General features: G+C 40.1%; 2 protein-coding genes and 1 long non-coding RNA gene across 9 annotated transcripts in view; 2 read left to right on the forward strand and 1 right to left on the reverse strand.

Annotated features, from left to right (window-relative positions):
• The window catches only part of arhgef25b (Rho guanine nucleotide exchange factor (GEF) 25b), a 28173-nt gene extending 24240 nt beyond the window's left edge, over positions 1–3933 (forward strand). For all 5 annotated transcript variants that reach the window (XM_038697151.1, XM_038697152.1, XM_038697156.1 and 2 more), the window contains 5 exons: positions 90–281; positions 367–547; positions 635–834; positions 932–1072; positions 3084–3933. In XM_038697151.1, the coding sequence (XP_038553079.1) occupies positions 90–281; positions 367–547; positions 635–834; positions 932–1072; positions 3084–3185 (816 nt within the window). In that variant the 3' untranslated portion in view covers positions 3186–3933. The remainder of the gene's footprint in view (positions 1–89; positions 282–366; positions 548–634; positions 835–931; positions 1073–3083) is intronic.
• Positions 3934–6046: 2113 nt separating this feature from the next.
• b4galnt1b (beta-1,4-N-acetyl-galactosaminyl transferase 1b) lies at positions 6047–25326 on the reverse strand. 3 transcript variants are annotated; one of them, XM_038696692.1, is made up of 13 exons: positions 24944–25326; positions 24509–24554; positions 23282–23383; positions 19801–20023; positions 19520–19696; positions 18944–19050; positions 18574–18611; positions 18304–18484; positions 16719–16811; positions 16417–16604; positions 16193–16333; positions 15863–16100; positions 6047–7277 (listed from the first exon to the last, which is right to left on the reverse strand). In XM_038696692.1, the coding sequence occupies exons 4-13, from the start codon at positions 20013–20015 to the stop codon at positions 7060–7062; spliced, it is 1596 nt and encodes a 531-aa protein (XP_038552620.1). In that variant the 5' UTR covers positions 20016–20023; positions 23282–23383; positions 24509–24554; positions 24944–25326; the 3' UTR covers positions 6047–7059. The 3 variants fall into 3 exon arrangements, with proteins under 3 accessions (XP_038552620.1, XP_038552619.1, XP_038552618.1); XM_038696691.1 differs by having other exon boundaries at positions 24456–24554; XM_038696690.1 differs by lacking the exon at positions 24509–24554.
• LOC119886163 lies at positions 9456–17247 on the forward strand. The gene is made up of 3 exons (XR_005441456.1): positions 9456–9590; positions 15867–16055; positions 16196–17247. It is a non-coding gene; the product is annotated as an uncharacterized LOC119886163 (long non-coding RNA).
• Positions 25327–25747: the final 421 nt, after the last annotated feature.

A 25747-nucleotide genomic window follows, 5' to 3' on the forward strand; every position in this document is an offset into this window, starting at 1 on the left:
TGAGATATTGATTTTTTTGTTTTCTGTCTGTCATCACTCATTTAGGTGACTTAACGACCTATGACAATGTGACGAACATACTGTTTCAGGGGAAAATCACAGCTCAGGGGAAGCTGCTCCAGCAGGATACCTTCTCTGTCAGTGAGCAGGAAAGTGGCCTCCTGTCCAAAGCCAAGGAGAGGCGGGTCTTCCTGTTTGAGCAGCTCGTCATCTTCAGTGAGCCAATCGATAAGAAAAAAGGTTTCTCTTTGCCAGGGTACACTTTTAAAAACAGCATCAAGGTGCGAGTAACACAGTATTCCAAAACACATTTCAAACATCTTTGGTTTAGTGTTTAGTGGTTAACAAGTCTCCTGTGCGCTTCAGGTCAGCTGTTTGGGCGTGGAGGAGCACTCTGACGAAGATCCATGCTGTCTGGTCTTGACATCCCGCGGGACTGACGGCAGTGTGACGCGCTTCATCATGCAGGCGTCGTCTCCAGAAATACAGCACGCTTGGCTCAGTGATGTGATCCAGATCCTAGAGACTCAGAGAAACTTCCTTAATGGTAATAGAGCTCAGTGTTCAATAAAGCCAACAGGTTTAAGAGTTTGGTGTGTTTGAGTAATGTGACATCTCTTCCTTACCACTGTAGCCCTTCAGTCTCCAATTGAGTACCAACGCCGGGAAAGCAAGTCAAACAGCTTGGGCAGGAATATGGAGTCTAGATCTGTGTGTGGTCAACGACCTCACTCCTCAGCATCCATGGACCGACGTCAGCGACCCTGTCTGCTGTCTTACAACAACTCCCTGCCCTCTCTGCATCCAGCACAACACTGCCCGGCTGTGAAGGCAGTGAGTGAACAGCAACGCTTCCTTTCACATTCGTGTACATTCATACATTTATCTCCCTCTGACCTCCCCTTTCTTTGATTTCTCTTTCTCTGTCAAGGTTTCTAATCCTTGTGCTGTGATACCTGGTGCAGCTGACTCTCCACTCTCCCCCTTCCATCAACTCAGTCTGTGCACAGAGGTGAGACATGCCTGTGGGACGTCCAATTGCCTGCCACCCTGCAGCCAGCACAGCATGCAGGTACATCAGTCTTCCTTAACACAGCAGTGAAATGTGTATTCAAATGGCTATTTATAACTTTAAATGCTGTGAGCACTACAAACAAGACTACAATACTATACTAACAATACTACAATAGGGGTATGATCAAAAATATGTTTTTTATATAAATGAACATAAAAACAGCTGAGAATCTTGTTTTTGCTGACTTTGAATGGTTAAACTTCTCACCTTGCTGTACCGATGTATAAGTGTACTCCTAGGTGTGGTCAGTACACTCTAACATATCTGTTGTTGCCAGAAGTGTACACTGATCATACTTCTGCCCACACAAACTTAAAACTTTCCACCGGAAAGGGTAGTGACATGCTGCTTTTCAGCCTGGTATCACAATACGTTACTCTTAAAACATGTTCTATTAAAAGTAATGGAGTCAACGAAGGTTGATGTGTTCATTTGTGCTTCATGCGCTAGTCAAGTCAAATGAATTTTATATAAAGTAGAGCCACACATTTGCCTCCATTGTGTAACCAATAGCAATGCATCATTTTAAGCTTTTTTTCTGTACATGTTTTGTAAAACAAAGTACACAAAATCTGCACAGGAACTATAAGTAACTACAACCATAAAGTACTGTCAGGACCTGGAAACAAAACAGCACTTGAGTAAATGTAATGTAAGTCGTCACTTTCTCTCTCCTCTGGGCTAATTAAATGTTGCAGCTGCAGCAGCTTTATCATGGCCATAACAACCATGTGTTTATCGTGCACAATAAAGATGAATTCACTGTTTTTAAAATTGGATACATTAAGTTGGCAGAGCTCTTATCTCTACATCAGCAGGCTAAGGCCGTTTGTTGTCATGATCTCTAATGATGAGGGGAAATGACTCTCTGGTTGCTTTTGTCAAATATCCTGTTGTTGTTTCTGTGTGGAGTTACAAATCTGGTTGACCTAATCTGTAGCCAGTGTCATTCAGTCAACCAGTTTGTGGAAAAACCATTGACCTTCTGTTTTATCTTATTCACTCAGACTTCCGCGTAGAGGAGGAAATGGTTTGATCCCAGTCCTCTTACTAGACTTCCCAATCTGGCTTGTCCACAACATTGCTCTCGTCCTCTTGTCCTGCCTCTTTGTGTTTTCGGATCAGCAGTGTTTCCATCCTGCGTTAGGTGCAGGAGTTCAGACAGGTTTCCTATGTTTCTAAAAAATTTCAATGTTGCATATTCCTCAGGGAGAAACCTTTGTCAGACTTTTACAGCTCCATAATCTTAGCTCCATAAAAGTAATATCCAGAGACAGTTAGTTTTAATCATAACTATTACCTATAACTATATACTTTTATGTTAACAACTGACTTAGCTGTTTTAAGCTCTAAAAACCCTAATGTACATTACCTGCTCAGCACCAAACGGCAGACACACACAATAAACGATTAGCTGTTGAACATAGTGGGGCAATAAACAGGTGAAAAGCCAGAAACAGAGCTTAAAGAGAGAGAGTTGAGATACTGTTGCTCCATAACAGCTGCAAATGTTTGCTAACATGTTAGGTGTAATAACTTTGTGATTATACACCTTGGTCTGCTTCCCCCAAGTGGCCAAACAAAAAAATCAATGAATGCAGATTTAAAATGTTAACAGCCTAAGTTTGTATCAAATCCTTCAATCAAAGTGTGTAGTCAAGATTGTTGATATTTATGTTAAGGTGATGTAATTAACATGAATTTATTTCATTTTTATCTCATTATTTTGTCCTCTGGCTGTTTAGAAATGTTATCTGTTACTGGCTATTGTATTTCAAATGTGTTTTGTTAATTCTCAAAGTAACATTTCATTTACATTTAGGCCCCCCAAACAGAATGATTATGCAATGAACTTGTCTTTGAAAATGACAAGATGTTGTGTGTCATTAACAAAATCTCCAACTGTTCAGAAACACTCCTAATATAAAGTAAGAAAGTTCTTTCTACTTTTTGAAGTTCCACATTTAAACCTCACTCTTACAAAATAAACCTCTTTTCCCCCTTTCAGGTTCTGACTGCCAGTTTCCAGGCGACCACATTAAATGACGGTGGGAGTTGTTCAGCGTATCGACCAAACAACCTGGATCAGCTCACAGAGAGCGAGCAGTAATAACCTGCGCGGACAAATGAACTCACTTTACCCCTCTGGAGTAAAAACGCCTCGACTGAGTCAGAGTGCTCTGTCAGCATTGTTTGTTTCCCTTGTACAGAAATCATCAAGGTCTCAGTGTTTCTGTCTTCACACATTATCCTAAATTTCCTTCACATAACATTATGATTTAGGCTTATCTGGATTTGATCTCGGTTTAATAATTTGTGTGTAGATGTGTGTATACTCTGCATGTACACACATCTACAGATGGTGATGACAAATTAGTTTAAAAAATATGTGTTTGAAGCACCACAGAGACTGTACTTTATATTGTATATGTATACATTTCTTACTTTTTCCATTGAAAATTCCTTAATGGATATTTTTTTAATGCGTAATATTTTCATAAGGGACCAATTCCATTTAATCCCCCTGAGAACTGGGATCTCAAATCCCTTTACATAGTCATACTCTGTAGATGTCCGTACATTCCCTGCATGTTAGCAAATAGCTGTGTTTTCCCTTCGGTGGGCTATTTTAACCCTGCCATTGTTACAGTGTTATCTGAACTAAACACATTTGAAAACTCACATAGAGCACACATCAGAAAGAGGAAAAAGGGAACAATGATAAAACAGAGATCTTCATCTTTCACTGTCCTATTGAATGGAAATAATCTCATGTGGGATCATGTGGGATCATATCAATGCATCTCTTTCACATGTGGTGTCCTGATATACACAGAATTAAAGAGAAATGCTGTTCAGATATGTGTCATGGTTGTTTTTCTAAAAGCACTTACTCACATGTTAGCTAGTCATAGACAGAAGTTTAAGCCTGCAGATTTTTTTCTGTAATTTAATGTCCCTGCTATGGGTCAATTTTCAGACATCACGTGTCAGCGGCCACGTTTGCACCCACCTCACTTTAACTGTTTTTCTGCTTTAAAATGTTTGTTTATTTACAGAAAACCATATTTTTTAAAAATCCCATTAAATCTTATCTTTGCAGGAGATCAAGTTCAAAACAGAGAACCTGTTGGTATCCACCGCCCTCTAGTGGAGCGATTGAAGACCCTCATGATTGTGTCTGAATTGAATCACATTGTCAATTTGAATGTGACGTTATTTTCAAATTTTATATGATGATTATTTACATTTAGACTACAGACAGATTTAATGTGATTACCACAAAATATTTTTAAACTAGGGGAAAGCAAACACCTACCTTGCCCAAACAGGGCACGATTTCCTACATCTGGCTGCTGTTGTACATTACAACTAGCAGAAAGTTCCTGTTTGTATCATGATACATGCTTTTTTAAAAGGTCTGCAGCACTTTAAGACTCGAGGTGAAAGACTTCTTGGAACCCCTTTAACTCTCTGTTACAAACAGAACAGCATGTGCTTGTTTGTGCCAACAACCATCTGACTGTGTGACACAGTATGTCCCAAATGCTCATTCATTTACACTGTGTATTTGTGCAAGTGATGTTGGGGACTCGCACTATGTATTTACACCTCCTCTTGTATAACATGCCAGCTCTCTAAAACACTTAATGTGTTGCCCTCTGTGAAAAGCTTGTAAATATGCTGTAAATTCACATTGTCTTAAGTTATCATATCCTTTAACCTAAGTTACACTCCTGCCTCACAACTTCAACGTTAGTCAAAATACTGTAATATAGTGAACCAATATGAAAGATTATATGTGCCCAAGATGTATGTGAAGAATCTCCGTCATCCAGGTCATAGTTACCCAATGAAGCTTAAAGTCCAGGGCAACTGGACTTGGTTGAAGATATTGGAAGACGTTTCGTCCCTCATCCAAGTAGGGTGTTTGCTAGGATCGTCGATACCGGGAAAACGACCCCACTGAGGTTAAATAGCGGAGTTTCCCTTCCAGTCAGTCAGAACTGAAGAAGTACCTTGGATGAGGGACGAAACGTCTTCCAGTATCTTCAACTAAGTCCAGTTGCCCTTGACTTTAACCTTCGTTGGATGTGCCCAAGACTGCAGGTGCCAACTATTGCATTTGACAAGAAGAAAACAGGCACTAAATTCTTCTTATATCACATAGAAATCATAGAATATGAACTGAGTTCTGTGGGTAAAGATGTCACAGTCCAACATTTATAAGAGCATTGATTATAAACAATTTTGACCTTTGCTTAATTTTTGTTATATATTAAATGCCTTACAGCTTTGGAGATGGACAGGGATGCCTTGAAGGACATTGACTATAATGTAGACTGAACCTGTGACTTTGTGTTTTTACTCTGCAACCCCCAACGTTTAGCACATATTTTTTGTAAATAAAAGACACGTGTTTCCACAGACATTTTAATATGTCAACATTTAAAATTAATTTTAAAATGCTTATAACACCGTAACCAGACGATTCACACCAGTGATTTTTGGATGAAGCAGGCAAGTTAAAATAGTTAAATAATTAATATTGTGTTAACACAATAAATATCACGTTTTCAGCTCACACACACACACACACACACACACACCTTCTCACTGAAGAAGTTTCATTCTGACCCCTCTACAGAGCTAACAAAATAGTTTCAAAATATTCCTGTGGGAATTGTTAAAAAGTAAACTGAATCATTAGGGAAAAAATAGTGACACAAAGGCGCCATCTAAAGGTCATGGCATAAAAGAACAGGATCATCACTTCAGGCATGAGTGCCTCACAGTCTTGAAGGAGCCCTTGGTGTAGAAACAGGATTTGTCTCACTACTCCTTAGTCCTCACATGCTCTGACTTCTTTGTGTTTTAATTTATCATCAAAGCCCCATTACTCCTCTCTCAGTGTGCCTGTTTTTTCTTTTCTTTTTTCTTCTCTTATCATGAGGGTAAATAAACATGCACTTTGGTTCACTCATCTTTTATTTTAGGCAGCATGTAAAGACGCAATCACTTTCATCGTTGTTCATCAGCGTGCACTGGACAGAAACGATGTTTGAGAGTGACAGACCGCAGAAGACAAAAACAAGGATGCTCCTAGGTCACGTAACACACAGGCGTGCCCCCCCCCCCACCCCTCAAAGTTTCACATCCTTGGACAAGATTAATCATCCACAAATGACACACAGGATTCTGAGTAAAGGGGTTTCAAAACCATAACACAAACAAATGAAAACACCTCAAAGCCAGCAGCAAAACCTTTGGCACGACCAGTCACAGAGAACAGGTACCACAGGTGAAAAAGTTTTGAGTGCGTTCTTCATGTGGCATTGGTAAAAAGGACACCTATGCTCTGTATCTACAGGATTGGTACTTTCTGGTAAGTGTCCGTCCGTCCTCGCTAACAGAGAGCCCTTGTTCTCTGGCTCTCTGATGTCACTATTGCTTTTCCAAGCTCAGTCTTTTTAGATAGTGCAAATTGAAGGAGGACATGACATGACCATGTACTCTCATGTCAGCATAGAACGACAATGAAGTGACTCAGACTGTTTAGATGCTACCTGTTGGGTTTGCGCCCAAAGCTCGGTCTCTGTGTTAGAACAACTGAAGGATGTAAAGCCAGATAAGATTTGACAAACACAAAGCCTTGAATTAATCAAGATTATGCTGCGATTTAACAAGACGGTATGTTTGTTACCGCAGCTGGATATCTACTGGTTCCACAACAGAAGAGAGCTTAACTTTCACATCTGGCCTCTAGAGATTTACTGCGTATGAGGACTTTTCACCACAGAGCCCTGCACTGACTGTATAAACATGCTAATCCGCCCTAATGGCACATTTTCTCTATGGTGAAACCACAAGAAACACAAACCATAGTGTTTGTCTGAAATCTTATCTGATGGGACACGGTGGAGGAGAACTTCTTTGGCAACTCAGTAAGAGCAGAGGAACCCTCAGGACAAAGAGGACAGGAACTAATTATGAGTCAAACACTGGAATCGGTTTTTGAAGAACAGGAGGCCATTTTTCGTGTGTGTGGCGTCAGAGGAGGCCGGTGGGTAACGATACTTGGCGTAAGTCTTGTCGCTCTCTGATTGGCTGACCCAGGGAAGTTTGATTTTGGTTGCATGATTGACAATGACATCATCACAAGAGCCCACGTGCAGAGATCCCAGGCCATCGATGAAAAACTCTGCAAAGCAAAAACAAGGTAATTCAGTCAAATACATTGAAAATGTCAACTAATTTTAAATCATAGTCTAATCGAATTAACTTCTTACACCCTAAAAACTTTAGTCTTGTGGAATTTTCCAAAGATACCAGATATGCCATATATATAGGAAAATAAAATATTAGATAAAGATGTACAAGACATATAACATATTTCCATTTAATGAAATCGTGCAGCCATAAAAATATGAAAACAGGATGAAATGAGAGGATTTTAAGATGTGAGTGTGGATTTGATGAGACTAAACTGAAAATGAAATTAAATTGAATGCGGGCATTTAGTTTAATTATAGCAGAGCATTGATTCTGAGATGTTGGCATGGGCTGATTAGAAAATTTCACAGTACAAAAGCAATAATTATCTTGGTATATGATACTATCTTAATAACTAACTGAGATATGAATGTTTAAGACATAAATTATTAAAACACATGATGGTTGGTGATTGTGCAGTTGTGATATAAAACTCAACTGAAATGTAGCAGTTCATTTTACATTTCTTTTACTTATTGAAAAGCTGAAAAACAATACATTTTGCCTAAAGCAAAGTGACAATGAATACACAGAGCAACTCAGGATGCTGCCAGAACTACGCATCTGAACATTTGCATAAAACAAAAAGATAAAATCTCAAACCAATTTAGCAATAATAAAAACTCAGGCAGCAAAAACAGCATCACACCACTTCTCAAACTCAAAAAACTATAAATCCAGTGATCTGGTGTGACCAGAGGACACTTGACCTATTGAATGTAGAGCGAAACTTGTTCTACATTCTAAGCAAAACCACACATCAAAGTTTTTTAGTTAAGCTGAGTCTAATGATTTTTCTTCAGTACCTTTTTCAGATACTACTACTTACTGCAGAGCATTCTTTTGATGGAAAAAGTTATTTATCTCTCGCTGACTCTCAATGTTAAAGTAAAAATTAAGTGTTTCTCAACACTGCATATAACTAAGTCTAACTGGGACTTGAGATTACAGGTAAACACTAAATAAATGACAAACTCGCATATAAGCAAAGATGTCAGTTTACATGACAAATTAGCTGGATTTTTTTTATGTGTCTTTGATGGAAACCATGGTCCCAAAATAAATTCACAGAGGAATTTGGGGAGCTGCTAACAGCCAGAAATATTCACAACAAAAGAAAAATGTGTTTACTGTTAATTTATTCTGCAGTGGCTTGAACATCCTGTGCAGTTTGACTAAAATCCAAGTAAGTAGCAACACAACAGTGTAGAAATACTACTTAAACAAACATATCGGTATCAAAATAGACTTAAGGTACAAAACGTACTCATTATGCAGAATGGCCAGTTTCAGAATAATGTGTATTATGTTATTGGATTATAATTATTGATGCATTAATGTGGTCAAGTATAAAGTAGTATAAAATGGAAATACTCAAGTAAAGTAAAATAGGTGAATTAAAAACTAGAATTATTTGTAATTTTTCTCTACCTTATCAGTCTAACTGTCTCCCTAACAAGGACAGTTACATGTGAGAAATAACTGAGCTAGAAATAACTGTGGTGTTTCCACCGTGGTCTAAAGACCTGCGAAGATTAGGCAAATTAATCAGCTGACTTAGACTGTAGGCCTGGCTGTACACAGCGATGCACAGGCATCATTAGTTGTAACCACGATCCATGAGCAACATTTATAAATGAACATCAGATTTGACTGGAATATAATGAAGAACTATAGGCTTAGCTTGACCATTAAAGCAGCTTTTTTTGTGGGAGCTATAATGAGGAGACACGCGATAAAGTTCGTTACACATTTAATAACAAACTGGATAAAACCATAAAGTTCTTAAAATAACTCCAGCACAGAGAAAGCACCACAAAAATAAAACATTTACAGCTAACAAGAGCTGCAGATTAGCTGGCAGCACATGTCTGTGTCCGCCTGCGTCGGAGGAACGGGATGTTTAACGAGCTTTACCTGGAGCGAGTTCAGCGCAGACAAAACGTAGCGAAACGGTGGTCCCCTGAACACCCTGTTGTGTACGCAAGCGCACTGCATTTTCCTGGCTTTTTAACGCCGTTGTGTTTACAAACGTTTCGCAGCTGATTGGGTAACATTTGAGACACGCCCACCAAACGGGAGAAAACATACCTCGAAGCCCGTTGCAGAACGTTGCGCAACGAGGTTTAGTCCGAGAACACACATAGACTGGGTAGGAGAGGATTGGACGTCGAGAGAGCCGGAAGGCGCGGAGGTTTGGAGCTACGCGGAGAGAGTGAACTAACGGTGGCCGGAAAACATAGTAGGAGCGAACTTTGTTGGCGGATCTGCATAAACTGTACTGTGAATGTAACATCATGTCAAATAGTTCAGATGGGGATGAGATGGAGTGAATGATGTCCAGATCTGTGAGATTGAAAAGGACACATGAGAGATTGAATCAGACACAAAGCCAGATTCCAGCACACACACAGAATGGTTGCGAGCATAAATGTAAAGTTGACGATTATACTTTGATAGTGAAAAAAGGTTTCATGTCACACCATCAATGTTGCGTACCAGTTGAAAAAGAAAAGCAGCAGGAAAACTTCTTGATATGAAAGATATCAAAGCAGATCAAATACATGCGTTGTTGAAAATGGAAATGCACAAACTGAGGGTTAGGACGCTTATAATGGTTCTTAACATACTACAGTGGAACGCAAGAAGTCTTATAGCTAATGGTCAAGAATTCAAAAAGTACATTCATGAATTAGATGTTGTTCCAGATGCAATATGTGTACATGAAACTTGGTTACGAGACAGACTAGATTATGTGATACCAGGGTTTAGCTCTATAAGGTACGATAGACCTAACAACCAAACTGGTGGAGGGTGCATCACCTTTATCAAAGATGGGTTGGCCTACAGGGAATCCCCAAGCTCAGAAGATTTAGAATGTATAATAGTTGAAATATATAGCCCAAGGAAAGAGGGAAATATTAAATTGATTAATTTCTATAACCCATGCAAAAACTTAGATATCAGTGAACTTAATGAAATGGCAGGGACTGTATACAGGAAAGAAATATGGTGTGGGGACTTCAATGCACACAACAGCTTATGGGGCAGCAATCACACAGATAATAATGGGGACATAATTGAAGAAATGATGGAAGAAAGATTACTGGTCTGCATTAATAATGGACAGGGAACACGAATGGATGTGAATAGGGGTAAAACATCATGTTTAGATATTACACTGGTATCAGATAATTTGGTAAACGCATGTGAATGGTTTGTTATGAATAATTCTACCATAGGAAGTGACCATTTTGCAGTTCTCACTATTATCAACACAAATGTATGTTTCCAAGAAGGAAGTACAATTAACAGATGGTGCTTTGAGAAAGCGGACTGGGAAAAATTTAGGTTATGTTGTACGAAGTCAGCAAACCTTGTGACGTTAGAAGGTGATGTAGAGGAATGCACAAAGCAAATTACAGAACACATTATAAATGCAGCACATTTAAGTATTCAAAAAAGAACAACAAAGGGCAGGAAGAAAGTGATCCCCTGGTGGAATGAGGAGTGTAGCAGAGCTGTAAAAGAACGAAACAAAGCTTTAAAACATTAAAGAAGAATTTATCACAAGAGAGTGTTTTGGATTTTCAAAGGAAAAGGGCAGTGGCACGTAGGACAATTAAGTTAACCAAAAAAAAAAATTGGAGAGAGTTTTGTTCCACCATAGGCAGAGGTGTAGAGTTAGGGGATATATGGTCTATGTTTAAAAGAATGAGTGGGAAAAAGAAAGCGATTAAAATCCCAGCTTTGATAGATGGAGGAAAGACGGTGGTGTCAGACAAAGAAAAGACAGAGATGTTGGGTAGTGCTTTTGCTGCTGTGTATAGTGGTGATCACCTTATGGATATTCATAAGCAACAGAAAGACCTGGCACTCAGAGAAAATAAGGACGTGAAGCTGAAGAGGGAGGATGGTACAACTTTAGATGCAGATTTTACAATAACAGAACTCAATATAGCTTTGCTTGGCACAGGATATACAGCCCCAGGACAAGACCAGTTATGTTATGCCATATTCCATCAGCTGCCAGTAGAGTCAATTAAGCTAGTGTTAAGACTGTTCAATAAAATATGGAAGGATGGAATAATACCGAGAAGTTGGAAAAGTGCAGTTATACTACCGTTTAGCAAACCTGGTAAAGACCCAACCAATCCTGGTAATTATAGACCCATAGCTCTGACATCACACTTATGCAAATGGATGGAGAGGATAATAGTTCGTAGGTTATCACATGTATGGATACAACATACAACAGAGAGAGGACTACTGAGTAATATACAAAATGGATTTTGGAAATGCTCTCGTTAGAGTAAGTAATGAGGTAGAAAAGGCACTGAAAATGAAAGAGCTGATGATAATAGTGTATTTTGACATTGAGAAGGCATATGATACTATGTGGAGGGAAGGACTACTTATTAAAACTAAATAGAATGGGGTTTGAAGGAAGTATTTATAACTGGATACTAGACTTTTTAACAGATAGGAAAATTAGAGTAAAGGTTGGATCAGAAATTTCTACAGAGTTTAAGGTAAATAATGGCATTCCCCAGGGGAGCGCAATTAGCCCTATATTATTCAACATTATGATTAATGATATATTTTCAGATTTAGATGGACACATCAAATGAGCGTTATATGCAGATGATGGGGCCATATGGATGAGAGGAAGAAATGAGACATATGTGTTAGAGAACATTAGGAAAGCAATAGGGAAAGTAGAGAAGTGGTCATTCAAGTGGGGATTTAAAATATCAACAAGCAAATCCTGTTATATGGTGTTCACAAACAAGCGAAAGTGTCATGTAGAAAAGCTTTTTCTATATCAGCAGCCAATGGAAAAAGTAAATGAATTAAAGTATTTGGGATTGTGGTTTGATAGTAAGTACACATGGAAAACACATAAAGCAATTGGAAACTAAATGCAAACAAGTTATTAGAGTGGTGGCGGGATGCGACTGGGGTGCAGATAAACAGTCACTAATTGACATATATAGAGCATGCATGAGGTCATCAATAGATTATGGTTGCATAGTATATGATGCAGCGGCAAAAACAACCTTGTAAAAAATTACAGAGCCTAACGGATATGCATTGGAGCCATTAAGACAACTCCCATTAACACAATACTCATAGAAGCTGGAGAGACACCACTGGAGTTAAGAAGAGAGAAACTAGCGCTAGCATATTGGGCCAGATTGAAAGAAAGTGTGAAAGAAAACCCTGCAAAGGAGATAAAGGATTGTTGGGAATATTTCAAGTTTCAGGGGCATGGGTTTGGATGGACGGGGGAAAAGAGAGCCAGGGAATACGGAATGGAAGTATTAGATTTCACCACACCCAGTCCAGTCAGTAACATTCAACCTTGGCTCTATCCAGACGTAAAAACAGATTTTAGTATACTGGAAAAGAAAAGAGGATGGGGAATAGAGGAAGTGGGAATACGGACAAGCAGCTATCTCAGAAACAGTTTCCATAATTATCTAAAAATCTATACAGATGGATCTAAAAACAAACAGGAATGTGTGGGAATTGGAATACATATACCAGAATTCAAAATAAATATCTCAAAATGATTATCAGGTAGGCTATCCGTATATACAGCAGAAATAGTGGCAGTCATTATAGCATTACAGTGGGTTGAAGAGGTCAGACCTGATAGGGTGATATTAAGCAGACTACTTAGCAGTTATTAAAAGCATTCAGTCAGTGACATCTGGCAGAGAAGACCTACTGATAGAAATGTTTCACAGCTTACTAAGATTACATCGGGGAGGGATAGATGTTCAGTTTTGCTGGGTGCCAGCTCATGAGGGAGTAAATGGAAATGAGATTGCAGACAAACTAGCAAAAGAGGCATTACAAAAGGAAATAACAGTTCAAATACCGCTAGGAAAAGGAGAAGGAAAAACAGCCATTAAGACGAAAGGTACTGAAATATGGCAGAAATGGTTGGAAGAAGACAGGAAAGGAAGGAGTTACTATAAAATACAAAAGTCTGTCAGTAATAAAAATTATAGCGAAAGGACCAGGCGGGAGGAAATTATAATGACAAAACTAAGAGTAGATCACACAGGACTGAATGGCACCTTGTTTTTATTGGGGAAAAGGAATAGTGAAAAGTGTGAAAACTGTGGGGTTAAAGAAAATGTTGAACATATCATTTTGCACTGCATATTGTTTGAGTTGGAAAGACAGATATTTCAAGATAGAGTTCAGGAAGCAGGGCGGGACTGGAATCTGATGGGGGTATTGGGAACAGAAGGAGAAGAAAATGAGAATCACCAGGAAGGCATTATTTAAATTTCTTAAAGACACTGGGAGAATATGAGAACACCTTATTGAGGTTGATAGCTGAGTGATATGATGTTACACACTCCAATACAGTAGGTGACGGTATGCACTTAAAAGTTGTTTGCAATCCGCCATTAACTAAGAAGAAGAACGTTGCGCAACGTTGCAAGCAAACATGTCGTTCAATCCGAAAATATTGCAATCCGGTGCAAAACGTTTTGAGATTGAACTCGCCCCTGCTGTAATCAGCTGGTCCGCTTGTTTTGGAGAGGAGGAGACCGATTTCGTCTCCTTGTAGAAACTTCCTGACTGATGAAAACTCTAAACAACAACTTCTGACCCAGTATTTAGCTTAACTCCATCAGCTGCTCACTGTAAACACACCGCTGAACGCTGGCTGCTGTTTCCCCAGCTATAAATTTAATGCCGACATATGATCTCAGGCGGACATCCGCGAGACATGTGTGGATAACAAACTGGATAAAACCACCACGTTCTTAAAATAACTCCAGCACAGATAAAACAACGCAAAAATAAAATTGCGACAGTTTGGAAGGTTATTAAAACATTTCCAGTGACAAGAGCTGCAGATCAGCTGCAGGACTCACGTCTGTGTGGCCTGAGCGTCGGAGGAACGTGAGCTTTATTACCTGCTGTAATCAGCTGTTCAGCTGATTTTGAAGAGGAGGAGACCGACTTCAGCTCTGTGTAGAAACTTCCTGACTAATGAAAACTTAAAAACAACAACTCTGGACCCAGTAGTAACTCCATCAGCTGTTCTCTGAACACACCCAGGCAGGCTGCTATTTAGGCTACATTTAATGCCAACGATTGGTCTCAGGCTGGAAAAACTTATCCATGCATTTATCTTCAGTCGACTCGACTACTGTAACGGTGTCTTTACAGGGCTCCCTAAGAAATCCATCAGACAGCTGCAGCTGATTCAGAACGCTGCTGCTCGAGTCCTCACTAAGACCAAAAAGGTGGATCACATCACTCCTGTTCTGAGGTCTTTACATTGGCTTCCTGTATGTCAAAGAATTGATTTCAAACTCCTGCTGTTAGTTTATAAAGCACTAAATGGTTTAGGGCCAAAATACATTTCTGATCTTACGCTTCGTTACGAACCATCCAGACCTCTCAGGTCGTCTGGGGCAGGTTTGCTTTCTGTCCCCAGAGTCAAATCGAAACAAGGAGAAGCAGCGTTCAGTTATTATGCTCCGTAAATCTGGAACAAACTCCCAGATAACTGCAGGTCTGCTGAAACTCAGTTATTTTAAATTAAGACTGAAGACTTTTCTTTTTACCATAGCTTTTAATTAAATATTTAAGATTTTTGTTTTTACCACTGCCTTTAATTGGTAGATTGATAACTTACACTGCACTGTAACTTTTACTGTCCTGTTTTCTTTTTCTTTGTTTTTTTTAGAGCATGTAATTGAGTGAAAAGATAATGAGAGCGAGATTGAACAGAGTGAAGTAAGTGTTCTTAAATCTCGTGCCTGAGTGATTATCAGGAACCTCTGTCCACCTGTAAACGCGCAGGTGGGTCCAAAGTATCACTGGATCAAAGTGGCCTGCGGACAGACATGTCCTGGTTTCTCTGTAGTGTCCGAGGGTTTTTGGAGTTTCAGTGGACCCGAAGATTGCTATGGACCCGAGTACAGACTAGCTAGAGAGAGTAGATTAAGTCTACTTCTCTGTTTATTCTCTTTTCAAAATAATTGTAACTCAATTATTTGCTCAACCCCTCAGCCTGTTTTTATTTTCCATTTAACTCTTTTACCCTGATTGTACACTGCACTGTAACATTTATTATATTTTAATGTGTATTTTTCAATTTCCCTATGTTGCTTTTAAACTTTTTCATATTTCCCTGTTGCTTTTATGTTTTATGTAAAGCACTTTGAATTACCTTGTTGTTGAAATGTGCTATACAAATAAACTTGCCTTGCCTTTGCTCAAAGTACCAGTATGGAGAAATACTCCGAAATGCTGTATAGAATTAGTATGTACAGTAGTGGAATTGGGACACAGCTATTTATTTTTTCCTGCTCTGATAAATGTATGTGGCATTATAAAAATGTATATCTTGTGATGAGAATAATGTTAGAACAACAGTTTTTATATTACATTGTATATAAGCCATATCACTGGTAACATCTTTACAATATGCTCGATATGAAAATAATTCTGTCGGAGGTGTTTCACTGTACTCACCCAGGTGAGCTACCCTGGCGAGACGCGGGTCAAAGCCGACCTGCTGGACTTTGTCGGTGCGAGCCAAGAAGAAGTTAATGACCCCGTCAGTCACAACACAGTTGGGGAAGCCTTGGATGATGTGATGAAATCCTCTCCTCATGTGTAAACAGTCACCATTCTCCTCCCCTGGCTCAATGGAGATGGTCTGTCTGTAGGTGGCAGTATAACCTGTGGCCTCCCGCACTGCACCACCCACCTGGACACACACACACACACACACACAGACATCTCAGCAAGAACATCAGGCTGCCACAGTCACTGAAAACAGTTTATTCCTCTGTCCCTCACCAGATCCAGAGTGGTTCTCTCTAAAACATCCACAAGTCTCTCCAGCTTGGTGTTGGCTGTGAAGATGAAGTCGTCGTCTACCCACAGCACGTACTTTGTGGTCACCTGAGAGACGGCCAGGTTTCGTCCAGCAAACCAACCCTATGACAAAAGACAGAGCTCCAATACCAAAGAGCAGACATGTGAAATTAAAAGAGTTTAGCGTGTGTCTCGCACTTCCCTACCTTTCCAAAAGGCATGATGTAATGTTCGATGTGAGGCCCGGAGATGGTTTGGGGATTTTCACTGTCATCAGCGATTACTATGGTGACAGTGGGGTAGTATCGTCTCACACTGTCGATAAGATCTTGAAGCTTGTCATAGCGCAGGAAAGTCTTCGTGGCTATGGTAACAAGGGCACTGACATTGTACTCTGCAAAGAAAGAATATCAATTTAGCGTTTTAGGTGATATTTCACAAATAGCAGGCACATTGTTCAACAATGGCATGATTTTTGACTTAGACACTATTGATGTTGTGTTTTTACCTCCTTTGGATCCTGTGTTATACAGTTTGGGTGTTACACCGTGACGAATCTTGATACTGAAGATGGCTTGATGCCCCTCTGTCTCAAACTGCACTAAAATATACAACAAAAAGATACTTTTAATGAATTTGACCGGTGTAATAAGATCTTACTGTGGCTCATCCTCCCCTGTTGTTAATATGCTGATATACTAATATATTAATAATGATTAACACCTGCTAAAAGCTTGACAGACAATTCAGAGAGGTACATTTGGTCTTTGGTTTTTGCCTGTCCTCAGGCTTTGTCCCTGTTCACCACTTTTCTGTATTGAAGCAAAAAGAACAAGTCATTTACCTCTCCCACTGAATATTCAAAGTCAACCTAAAAAAACAGTATGTATTATTAGGCTGCCCCCTGATAAGATGCCCAGCTGTTTGACAAATAAATAGTGTCTAAACCTTTGCAAATATTTACTCATGCCTGGATTATAACATCAGTGTCATTACCAACAGCAGGTGCGAATCCATTAAAAGAAAAAAAAAACCAAATTGAATTATAGTATCTCACAAAAGTGAGTACACCCCTCACATTTTTGTAAACATTTGATTATATCTTTTCATGTGACAACACTGAAGAAATGACATTTTGCTACAATGTAAAGTAGTGAGCGAACAGCTTGTATAACAGTGTAAACTAGCTGTCCCCTCAAGATAACACATCACACAGCCATTAATGTCTAAACCGCTGGCAACAAAAGTGAAAGCCCACTAACAGCCACATCTTTCCTCCTGTTTCCAGTCTTCATGCAAAGCTAACCTAACCTGCTGCTGGCATAAAAGCGGTAATGATTTACTCCAACTTTCTCCCGAGTGTCCTCCATTACTTAAAAAAAAATAAGAATAGGAAAGTCCAGAGGGCAGATTACAGTACATTTATCTGATACTTTTATCCAAAGCGACTTACAATTGCTATTAATGTCAGAGGTCGCACAACTCTGGAGCAACTAGGGGTTAAGTGTCTTGTTCAGGGACACATCGGTGGATGGGTCACAGTGGGGGACTGATCCTGGGTCTCTCACACCAAAGGCATGTGCCTTATCCATTACGCCATGTGGTGTCCGAACAATAATGCTGCGATGATGTGTTGAGAGGAAACCCGCTCGACACTGTTCTTGATCATAAAAGTTTATTAAATCAAAGAGTTCAGCATCAATTACAAGCTCTGCAGCAGCTTGGAGAGTGGCCCAGCCCGATGACCACTCTGTCTCTCTGTACATCAAACATAGCTTATATAGGATATGTTTAGGTATCTGTTAGGTACCATAGAAGGGTTTAAGTCTGCAAAGTAAAAGGTCAAACCCATAGAAGGGTACAGTACTATCTTGAGGTAACAAAACAAGGGGTTAGAGGTCAAATTCTATAGAAGGGTTCAGTCCCTACATAACCACCAATCACTGCTCTCCCCGTAGAAGGTCACTGACCCTCTGTCTTGCTGCTACAGTGCTATTTTGAACTGTTATGAGTCAAATGCATAAGTATTGGATACTACAGCCATCACCAGCAGATGAGACAAAGCAAATGGTGATGTTGGTTTGAGGCCTCACCTGTGTCTGCTGTGCTCGGGTGGAACAGTGTGTTTGTGTAGGTGACAAACTGCAACTGTCGGTTCAGGTTCGGCAGAAGGCTGCTAGACAGAGTCATGTGCATCTCGCCATCCCCTTTGATTTTCACCCCATCTACCTCTGCCGCCACATTCAGCGTTCCCAGCGTGGCAGTGATGTTTATCTGCAGAGCAATGGAAAGAAAAGCAGTTGGGATAAAAGGACAGCAAATATCTAAAAAATGTCAAATTAAAGACATACTGAAGTACTTACTGAATAGTGGTCTCTGGGAAGTTCATGTACGGCCAAGCCTGAAAGCATATGGAAACAACTGACAGACTTAGTCACTACAGCCATTAGGACATTTTTAATCCACTTCCTGCCAGCATTTTTTTTTAAAGCTTTGTGCAAATCACATATTAAGGTAATGCAGATTAGTGAAATCCAGTGTGCTTTCTGAACATGAGACTGTAGAGGTCACATAAGAACCAGCTCTTGGTTGGTGTTTGATAAATTAGCTTTTCAATAGGTAGCTTGATGGTTTAATAGCTGTAGAAGTGGCACCACACCCTCCAGATTTAACAATCTAATTTAACATGTAAGACTTGTTTAAATGTGTGTCCTGCTCTGTGTAAAGTCTTACCTGGGATGATGATTGTTTTAAGGGGTCGTACCTCCACCCCCTGTGTTGGATACTGTAAGGGATTGTTAGCCTCTGCAATGATGAGAACATCTGCAGGCGTCTGTGACCTGAGGGGAAGAAGTCACAAGCATAGACAGGAAGAGAATAAGTGGACAAATACGCTTCATATCCAGTGAGTGTGTTTGGCTCTTTGAAAACATAAACTGACTGACACAAGAGAATTCAAAAGCAGCTATTAATAAAATACCATGCCACCGTATGATTTTGCTGGGGGAACAATCTTTTAGAAAAAACGTTTCAATGTTAAAAGTATCAAGGAAGTTGGTATAAGGAGAAAAGAACATCAATAATGGATTTTTCCTTTTTGATCTCCTGCTGTGCTGTTCTGGGTCAGTTAAAGATGTAATAATAAAGTACAAAACTAGGAGGTTAAGAGGTACAGTATTTGAGACAGTTGATATGAGGGCATCATTTTCTCCATGTCACAGAGAGAGAGAGAGAGAGAGAGAGAGAGAGAGAGAGAGAGAGAGAGAGAGAGAGAGAGAACTGACATTCCATCGTTAGCCTGCTGCTTACCTCTTCTGGAAACTCTTGTACTCTTTGGCCCGTCTCCTCTTCATTTCCTCCAGCTCAGACGCCTCAAAGGCAGTGTGCAGCGGGTGAGCTGACACCCGTGGGAATAGAAGTTGGGCGAAGGGCAGGTTCACTCCTCCACTCTCACCCTCACATACGCATCCATTTCGTGCCAACAAGCTGGACGGATTATCAGAGACATGTGTATGTGAGGAAGCGGAGCTCTGTTCTGCTGAGATGGAATAAATTAAGTTGTTTAAAAAAAAAAAAAAAAAAACACATACCTTGCCACACTGTCCCTCACATGAAAGGGGATGTTGCCTAATCCGTGGTCTGGTTCTGGGAGCCTCTCCTCCAGGTGCCTCTCTACTATAGTCGCTGGTCGCTGCCACACATCCACTGTGGTGTAAACCCGAGTTGGCCATGAATGGAGGAGGGCCAGTACCAGCACCACAGACACCAGGATGGCGAGCAGCACCGTCTTTCTCAGGGAGCGCATCCTCAAACCTGACACAGACATGTTTGTTAAAAAGCTTTCTGGTTGCTGTAATTATTCCACCTGTCCATACTTAGACGTCCCTTCCTAACAAGACTCCAGTAGTAATAGCGGTAGAAAATCCACAGTCGCATTTTAACGTTCTGCTGATCAAGCTTCATCAGTCTCAGTTAGCCAAATTAAGGGGATATCTTTCAAACTAAAGTCTTGTAAGTAGGACATGTTCTGTGTTAATATCCCTCAACTTTAGCTCATCACATTAACATGGTTCTTTTTGTAATTCTCTATTGTGAGGGAATATCCAGTGATAATTTGTTTTTGTGATCCTGCTGTTGTTTTATGTATCCACATGCACTGCTCAAAAAATGTGACAAAAGGGACAACGGGTGCACTGGAGAGGTCACAGCAAGACAACCCTCAAAAAGAGAATGGTTTTGCAGGTAGTGGCCACAGACAACTGCTCTCCCCTTATCCTTCCTGACCGTTCTCACTCTAGTTTTACGTTGTTTTTTAGTTTTGTGTCCTTGTCACTACTGGTAGCATGAGGCGGTACCCACAGCCCATTCAGGTTGCTCAGGTAGTCCAGCACCTCCAGGATGACAAATCCATACATGTCATTGGTTTGCTGTATCTTTCTAGTGCCTAGTGCCTTCCTAGTCTTCTGACCACTCAAACGCTGTTACAGTTTCATGCACAGCAGCCATCGGGGGCCATTCGGGGTTCAGTATCTTGCCCAAGGAAACTTCGACATGGAGCCTGGACAGGATCGTAGAAGGGCATCAACCCAGAAGTAGGACCGGTATCTGCTTTTTTGTGTGATGAGGAACAGGAGATGCATTCTAGATTTTGTAGGGCTCTGGAGCACTGCCAACCAACTTCCTCTAGAGCCCACCACCATGCAGCTTGATTGGCATTCGCTGTGGGGAGGCATATCCTTGGAGGGACGCACAGACCTCCATTTGCTAGCCAATACGGTACCCCGGACTGCTGTTTTTGTAGGTACAGGGATGAAATCCTGAACGCCATGATCAGACCTCATGCTGGTGCAGTGGTCCTGGTGCAGGACTATACCCGGCTTCGTGTGGCCAGAGTGTGTAGGCAGTTCCCAGATGACAGTGATGCCATTGACTGATCCTCACATTCCTCAGACCTGAATCCAATAGAGAACCTCAGAGACGTTGTGTATTTGTGCCTGTGATGCCGCCAAGTAGTGCCACAGACTATCCAGGGGCTCACTGATGCCCTGATTCAGGTTTGGGAGAAGATCCACCAGGACACCATCAGCCATCTCATCAGGAGCATGCCCAGATACTGTCAGGAGTGCATACAGGCACTACTGAGTCACATTATGAGTTGCTGTGATGAAAGTCACACAAGTTTGATCAGCCTGTGATTACATTTTTTTTACTTTGATTTTCAGTATGATTTTGAATCCAGCCCTCAATCGGTTGGTGATTTTGGTTTCCATTGACCAATGTCACTTAATATTGTTCTCAATGAATTATACAAGGTACAGTAAAGATTTTCAACTTTGACCTACTTCATTCATTGAGATATGATGTGTGATTTAAGTGTTCCCTTAATTGTATTTATTTCATTTTATTGTTTATTTGTCAGGGACAATGCAGAAGAGATACATTGTAATAGGTTACAATAACTTGGACAAATGTGTTGCATATAGGGTTACTAGCTGAAGCTAATTTGCAACCACTGTCCCTGGTTAGGCTACACACATCACCATTACCAAGAAAACAGAAACAAACAAACAACAACAACAACAACAAAAAACAAAAACACACCAGTCAGGAACAAATAAGCACATTATAAATATGTACATACATATATATCTGTGTGTGTCTATTTCTCTATCCGTACGTACATGTCCATTTATAAGTGCGTCTGCACAAGTGCATGATTAGTGACCACAGATTTGGTTTCGTTGCTGCCAGTGTTTCACCTTTTCATTAAATGTTTTCAGATTAGTTTGTGTTTTTTTCAGTTGGTAAATGTATCCCTTTTTACAGAGAAAGATGATTGACCAAAACTGGTTTTGTGCTGTGCAAACTTGCAGTTGCCATTTGCAGATCCCCTAGGGGTGATTCTATTAGTATTTGTTTTTGTCACATATGGACAAAGTACAGCTGGAGCAAGGTTATTACACACATATGTGCACACGCGCTGGAGGGGAGTTTAACCATCTTTCTGTGTGGAGGAGGTTAAGGAGAAAAACACATGAGGGAAGTATGAGATGTTATGCGGTACGAAGGATAAGAGAAGAACAATGTGGCTTAAGACAAGAAAATAATATTACAAAGAGTACAATCTAGGCTAGATCTATATGAAAAGTGCCCTGAGATAACTTCTGTTATGTTTTTACATTGTAAAAATAAATGCTAAATTAAACTGAAAAATGTCATGAGCAAGTAAAGAAAGTTCGAATAACAACTTGTGTGCAATAATGTGCTTCCTGTTGTTATGCTATGTTTATTAGTTGTAAAGTGCTATAAGAGCTAAGGCTACACTGCTTCTCCTTGATGTAATGCTGATAATAGCAAGCATTAAAAGATCTGCTAAGAAGTAATATTGTGTCATCCGGTACTTGAGTACCAACTAGTAGCCTTGGCTGAACTTAAAAATGATTCATCACTGTGGATTTTCTCCCCCATCCCACGCACGGACATACGGACATTCATGAAAAAAATCTATCCTGTAAATCACCGTCATTTAGAGCATTTTTCAGATTCCCTGTGGTTATATTTACTGTGGGTGTCAGTTAGCTCAGTATGTGTAAAACTTGTGCACTTACCATCTGGAAGTTGTTATTTCCTCTTTTTTTTTCTTTTTCTTCTATCATCTCCTCTCTTTGTGTCTACTACATCTACTAAAAGCAGATGTTTTTCTTTTTAGTAACAGGCCAGTACACAATGAGCTCTTTCTGCTCCCTTCTATGAATAAGAAGTCTATTTCCGCTCTGAAAGCTTTTGAGATATTACTGATATGTGTGTGTGTGATGCTCCCTCCATTCGTGGTCAAAATTGCATTGTGCACATATTCGCTGTATCTGTGCACATGTACATGTATGTATTTGTAGATACTCTCCCTCTGGAATTGCTGGTTGCTGTTTGCGGCAATGAATTACTGCAAACACTTCAAATAAATGTTAAAACAAATGTCATTTGTATATGGTTTGTCTCTTAATTAATTCCTTTATATCTCTTTTCTTAATTTCTAGCCCGTGCATATGTGTTTAAAAAGGAAAAAAAATATACCAAACTGCCTCTATCCAGTCAGTGAAAGGTTATCCTCTGTAGGCACCTGCATCTCCAGAAACCATGTAGATAGTCACTGAAATGAGAGAGCGCCTTCTTCATCTGGTAACAAAGAGAAATAAGCTAAATTAATCATAAAATACAGGACAAAAAAACACTATAACATCACAGACTTGTTTCCAAAGAAGTATAAATTGGATACAAAACTGCATAAAGCAATTGCATCATCACATATAAACACAGTCAAGCGTCGATATTGTGCTTCATCAGCTGCATGCCTACAGTGCCCAGGGGAAATCCTTCAGGGTTGGGGGGTGACCAATTTAGGGTAGAAAAATAATCAATACACTGTAGGGGAGAGATAGATAGGATCAGCACCGAGCAGCCAATCTGTTCTTGACATGTGCACTTAAATCATCTCTCACAGGAAATTGTGTCAAAGCACTCCACATGATGTAGGATAAACAGAGTATGCATTAGATACATGTATGTTTAATTTTCCAAACTCACAAGTAAGATAAACTACTTCTTGAGAATAGATTTTGAGTACCCTTGACTGTCAATAATGGAAGACTGTACAATACTTGCTTTACAATCAGACCTTTCGGATTCTCTTGTCTAGATAAGCTATATGACACAGTAGACTCTCAGAGCATGAAATAACAACATGGTATGTATGGTACGTCATATGTAAAACAATACAAAATTCAGTCAGACTGTCTACAAAGTGCATATTGGTTAAAACGTATAAGATAACACTGAGTTCAGCTCAGGCCATGATTTGCAAACAAAAGCAGTGATGAAGGAATACCTAAAGGAGTATCATTTTAAATAACTGTGAAAAACACAACAATTTCTTTTCACATTAAGTGAGATTTGTGTCTTGTTAACCTTGGTAAGTCAACCCCACAGTTTTATAGTGGCATTACCCAGCCCCATAGCCTTACGGATTAAAGTGTGCATCTTTAATGATAATTAGCTGTGATGGGGTAACCATCCTTAAACGTAACCGGGCCGTTCAAGAGAGAGTCATGAAGAATTGTCCATAGGCCAATCAGAATAAAACTGCTGCATGCTTTATTAGTTGCGATGCTGATTTTAATTAACCAAAAAACGAGCCAGTGAGGAAGTAAGGAGCGCCGGGGACATGTTACAGACATAGTGGGTCCCTTACGAAGTGCGCGTGACGGATCTGTTGCCTCATCCAGATTCTGGACAATAAATCACCTCAGGTTGATTCTGCATCAGCTACTCTTCCATACTACCCAGCATCCTTAAAGATAAGAAAAGTACCAAAGTAATGCAATCGTCCAGAACATGGTCGCAGACATACATTTTAGGCTACTATCTCAGACAGGCCTACTAGCCTACCTTGTCGTGAATAAGACAGAAGGGAAAAAATCATGCACACAAAGCTTTATGAGACTACCGATTACATTCCTTAAATGCTAAAAAAAAAAAATCCTTCAAACAAAGCTTTTTCAGGCATTTATCGAAAATTGCTTGGCTCCAAAACGTGCCACGCATTTCTTTTCTTCTCGTGTTTTGTCCGGTAGAGAAACCGTCAGACATTAAGAGCTGGAAATACCGACAAAAAATTACGTAGTGGAGACGTACAGGCCTATTACTATTATTACAAGTCAAACAATATAGGGCGCTCACCTCAGTTTAAGACGCACGATGTAGCCTAGGCTGTTTCACCTCCAGCCAGCACGGAGGTCGCCCTTCTTAATGAATTTGTTCCCCAGTGGTCTTGCTAGTGGGATTAGATGTGGTACAACAGAGCAGCCAGGAGACAAATAAAGCGGTAGAGCTGCAGGCTGTGGACGGACGCTCCCCCTGCAGCAGCAGCAGCACAGCGGAGAGCGCACCGCACCTCAGCACAACACTCAGCGGTCAATCAGCGGAGCAGCAGCATCATGGAGCCCCGACATGCGACTGCAAAATATACAATTAAACTATATAGGTGAACTACAGCACGATATCTTAACATTCATGCATTATTGATTTGCAGCAAGTTGACCTGCTCATGAACATAACTGAACCATAATATGTGCATGTGTAGCCTAGATGGGTGGGTGTGGACGTCTGCGCTGCGTGTGTGTGTGAGTGCGTTTAAAAGGGAAAATGTTTTTTTGACAATCTGCCTTATTTCCATACTGGTTATGTTATGCAAATAATTCATTTTGACATAAAACGCCACACAATAGAGGTTCACCCTTCAGCATTGTGTGCTTATTGGTCACCAGCTGCAGAAGTTTATAATTATACGTGCGGACTTTATAAATCTTAGAAAACAGTAAGCCTAGTCTGGTGTAACCTAATAATAAAAATAATCCACATGATAGCAATTTGGCCAAATTGGCTCGTGACACGCCTCATCTATCAGGCGCCTGGTTTCTTTGCATTTATGTGAGTTCATTTTACGTCTAGACAAACGTTGACAGCTCACATGTGCGTTGTTTC

The sequence above is a fragment of the Micropterus salmoides genome, unplaced genomic scaffold (assembly GCF_014851395.1).
Source record: "Micropterus salmoides isolate LMB-PRFRI ecotype aquatic unplaced genomic scaffold, ASM1485139v1 Ms_hic_scaffold_4, whole genome shotgun sequence".
Lineage (NCBI taxonomy): Eukaryota > Metazoa > Chordata > Actinopteri > Centrarchiformes > Centrarchidae > Micropterus > Micropterus salmoides.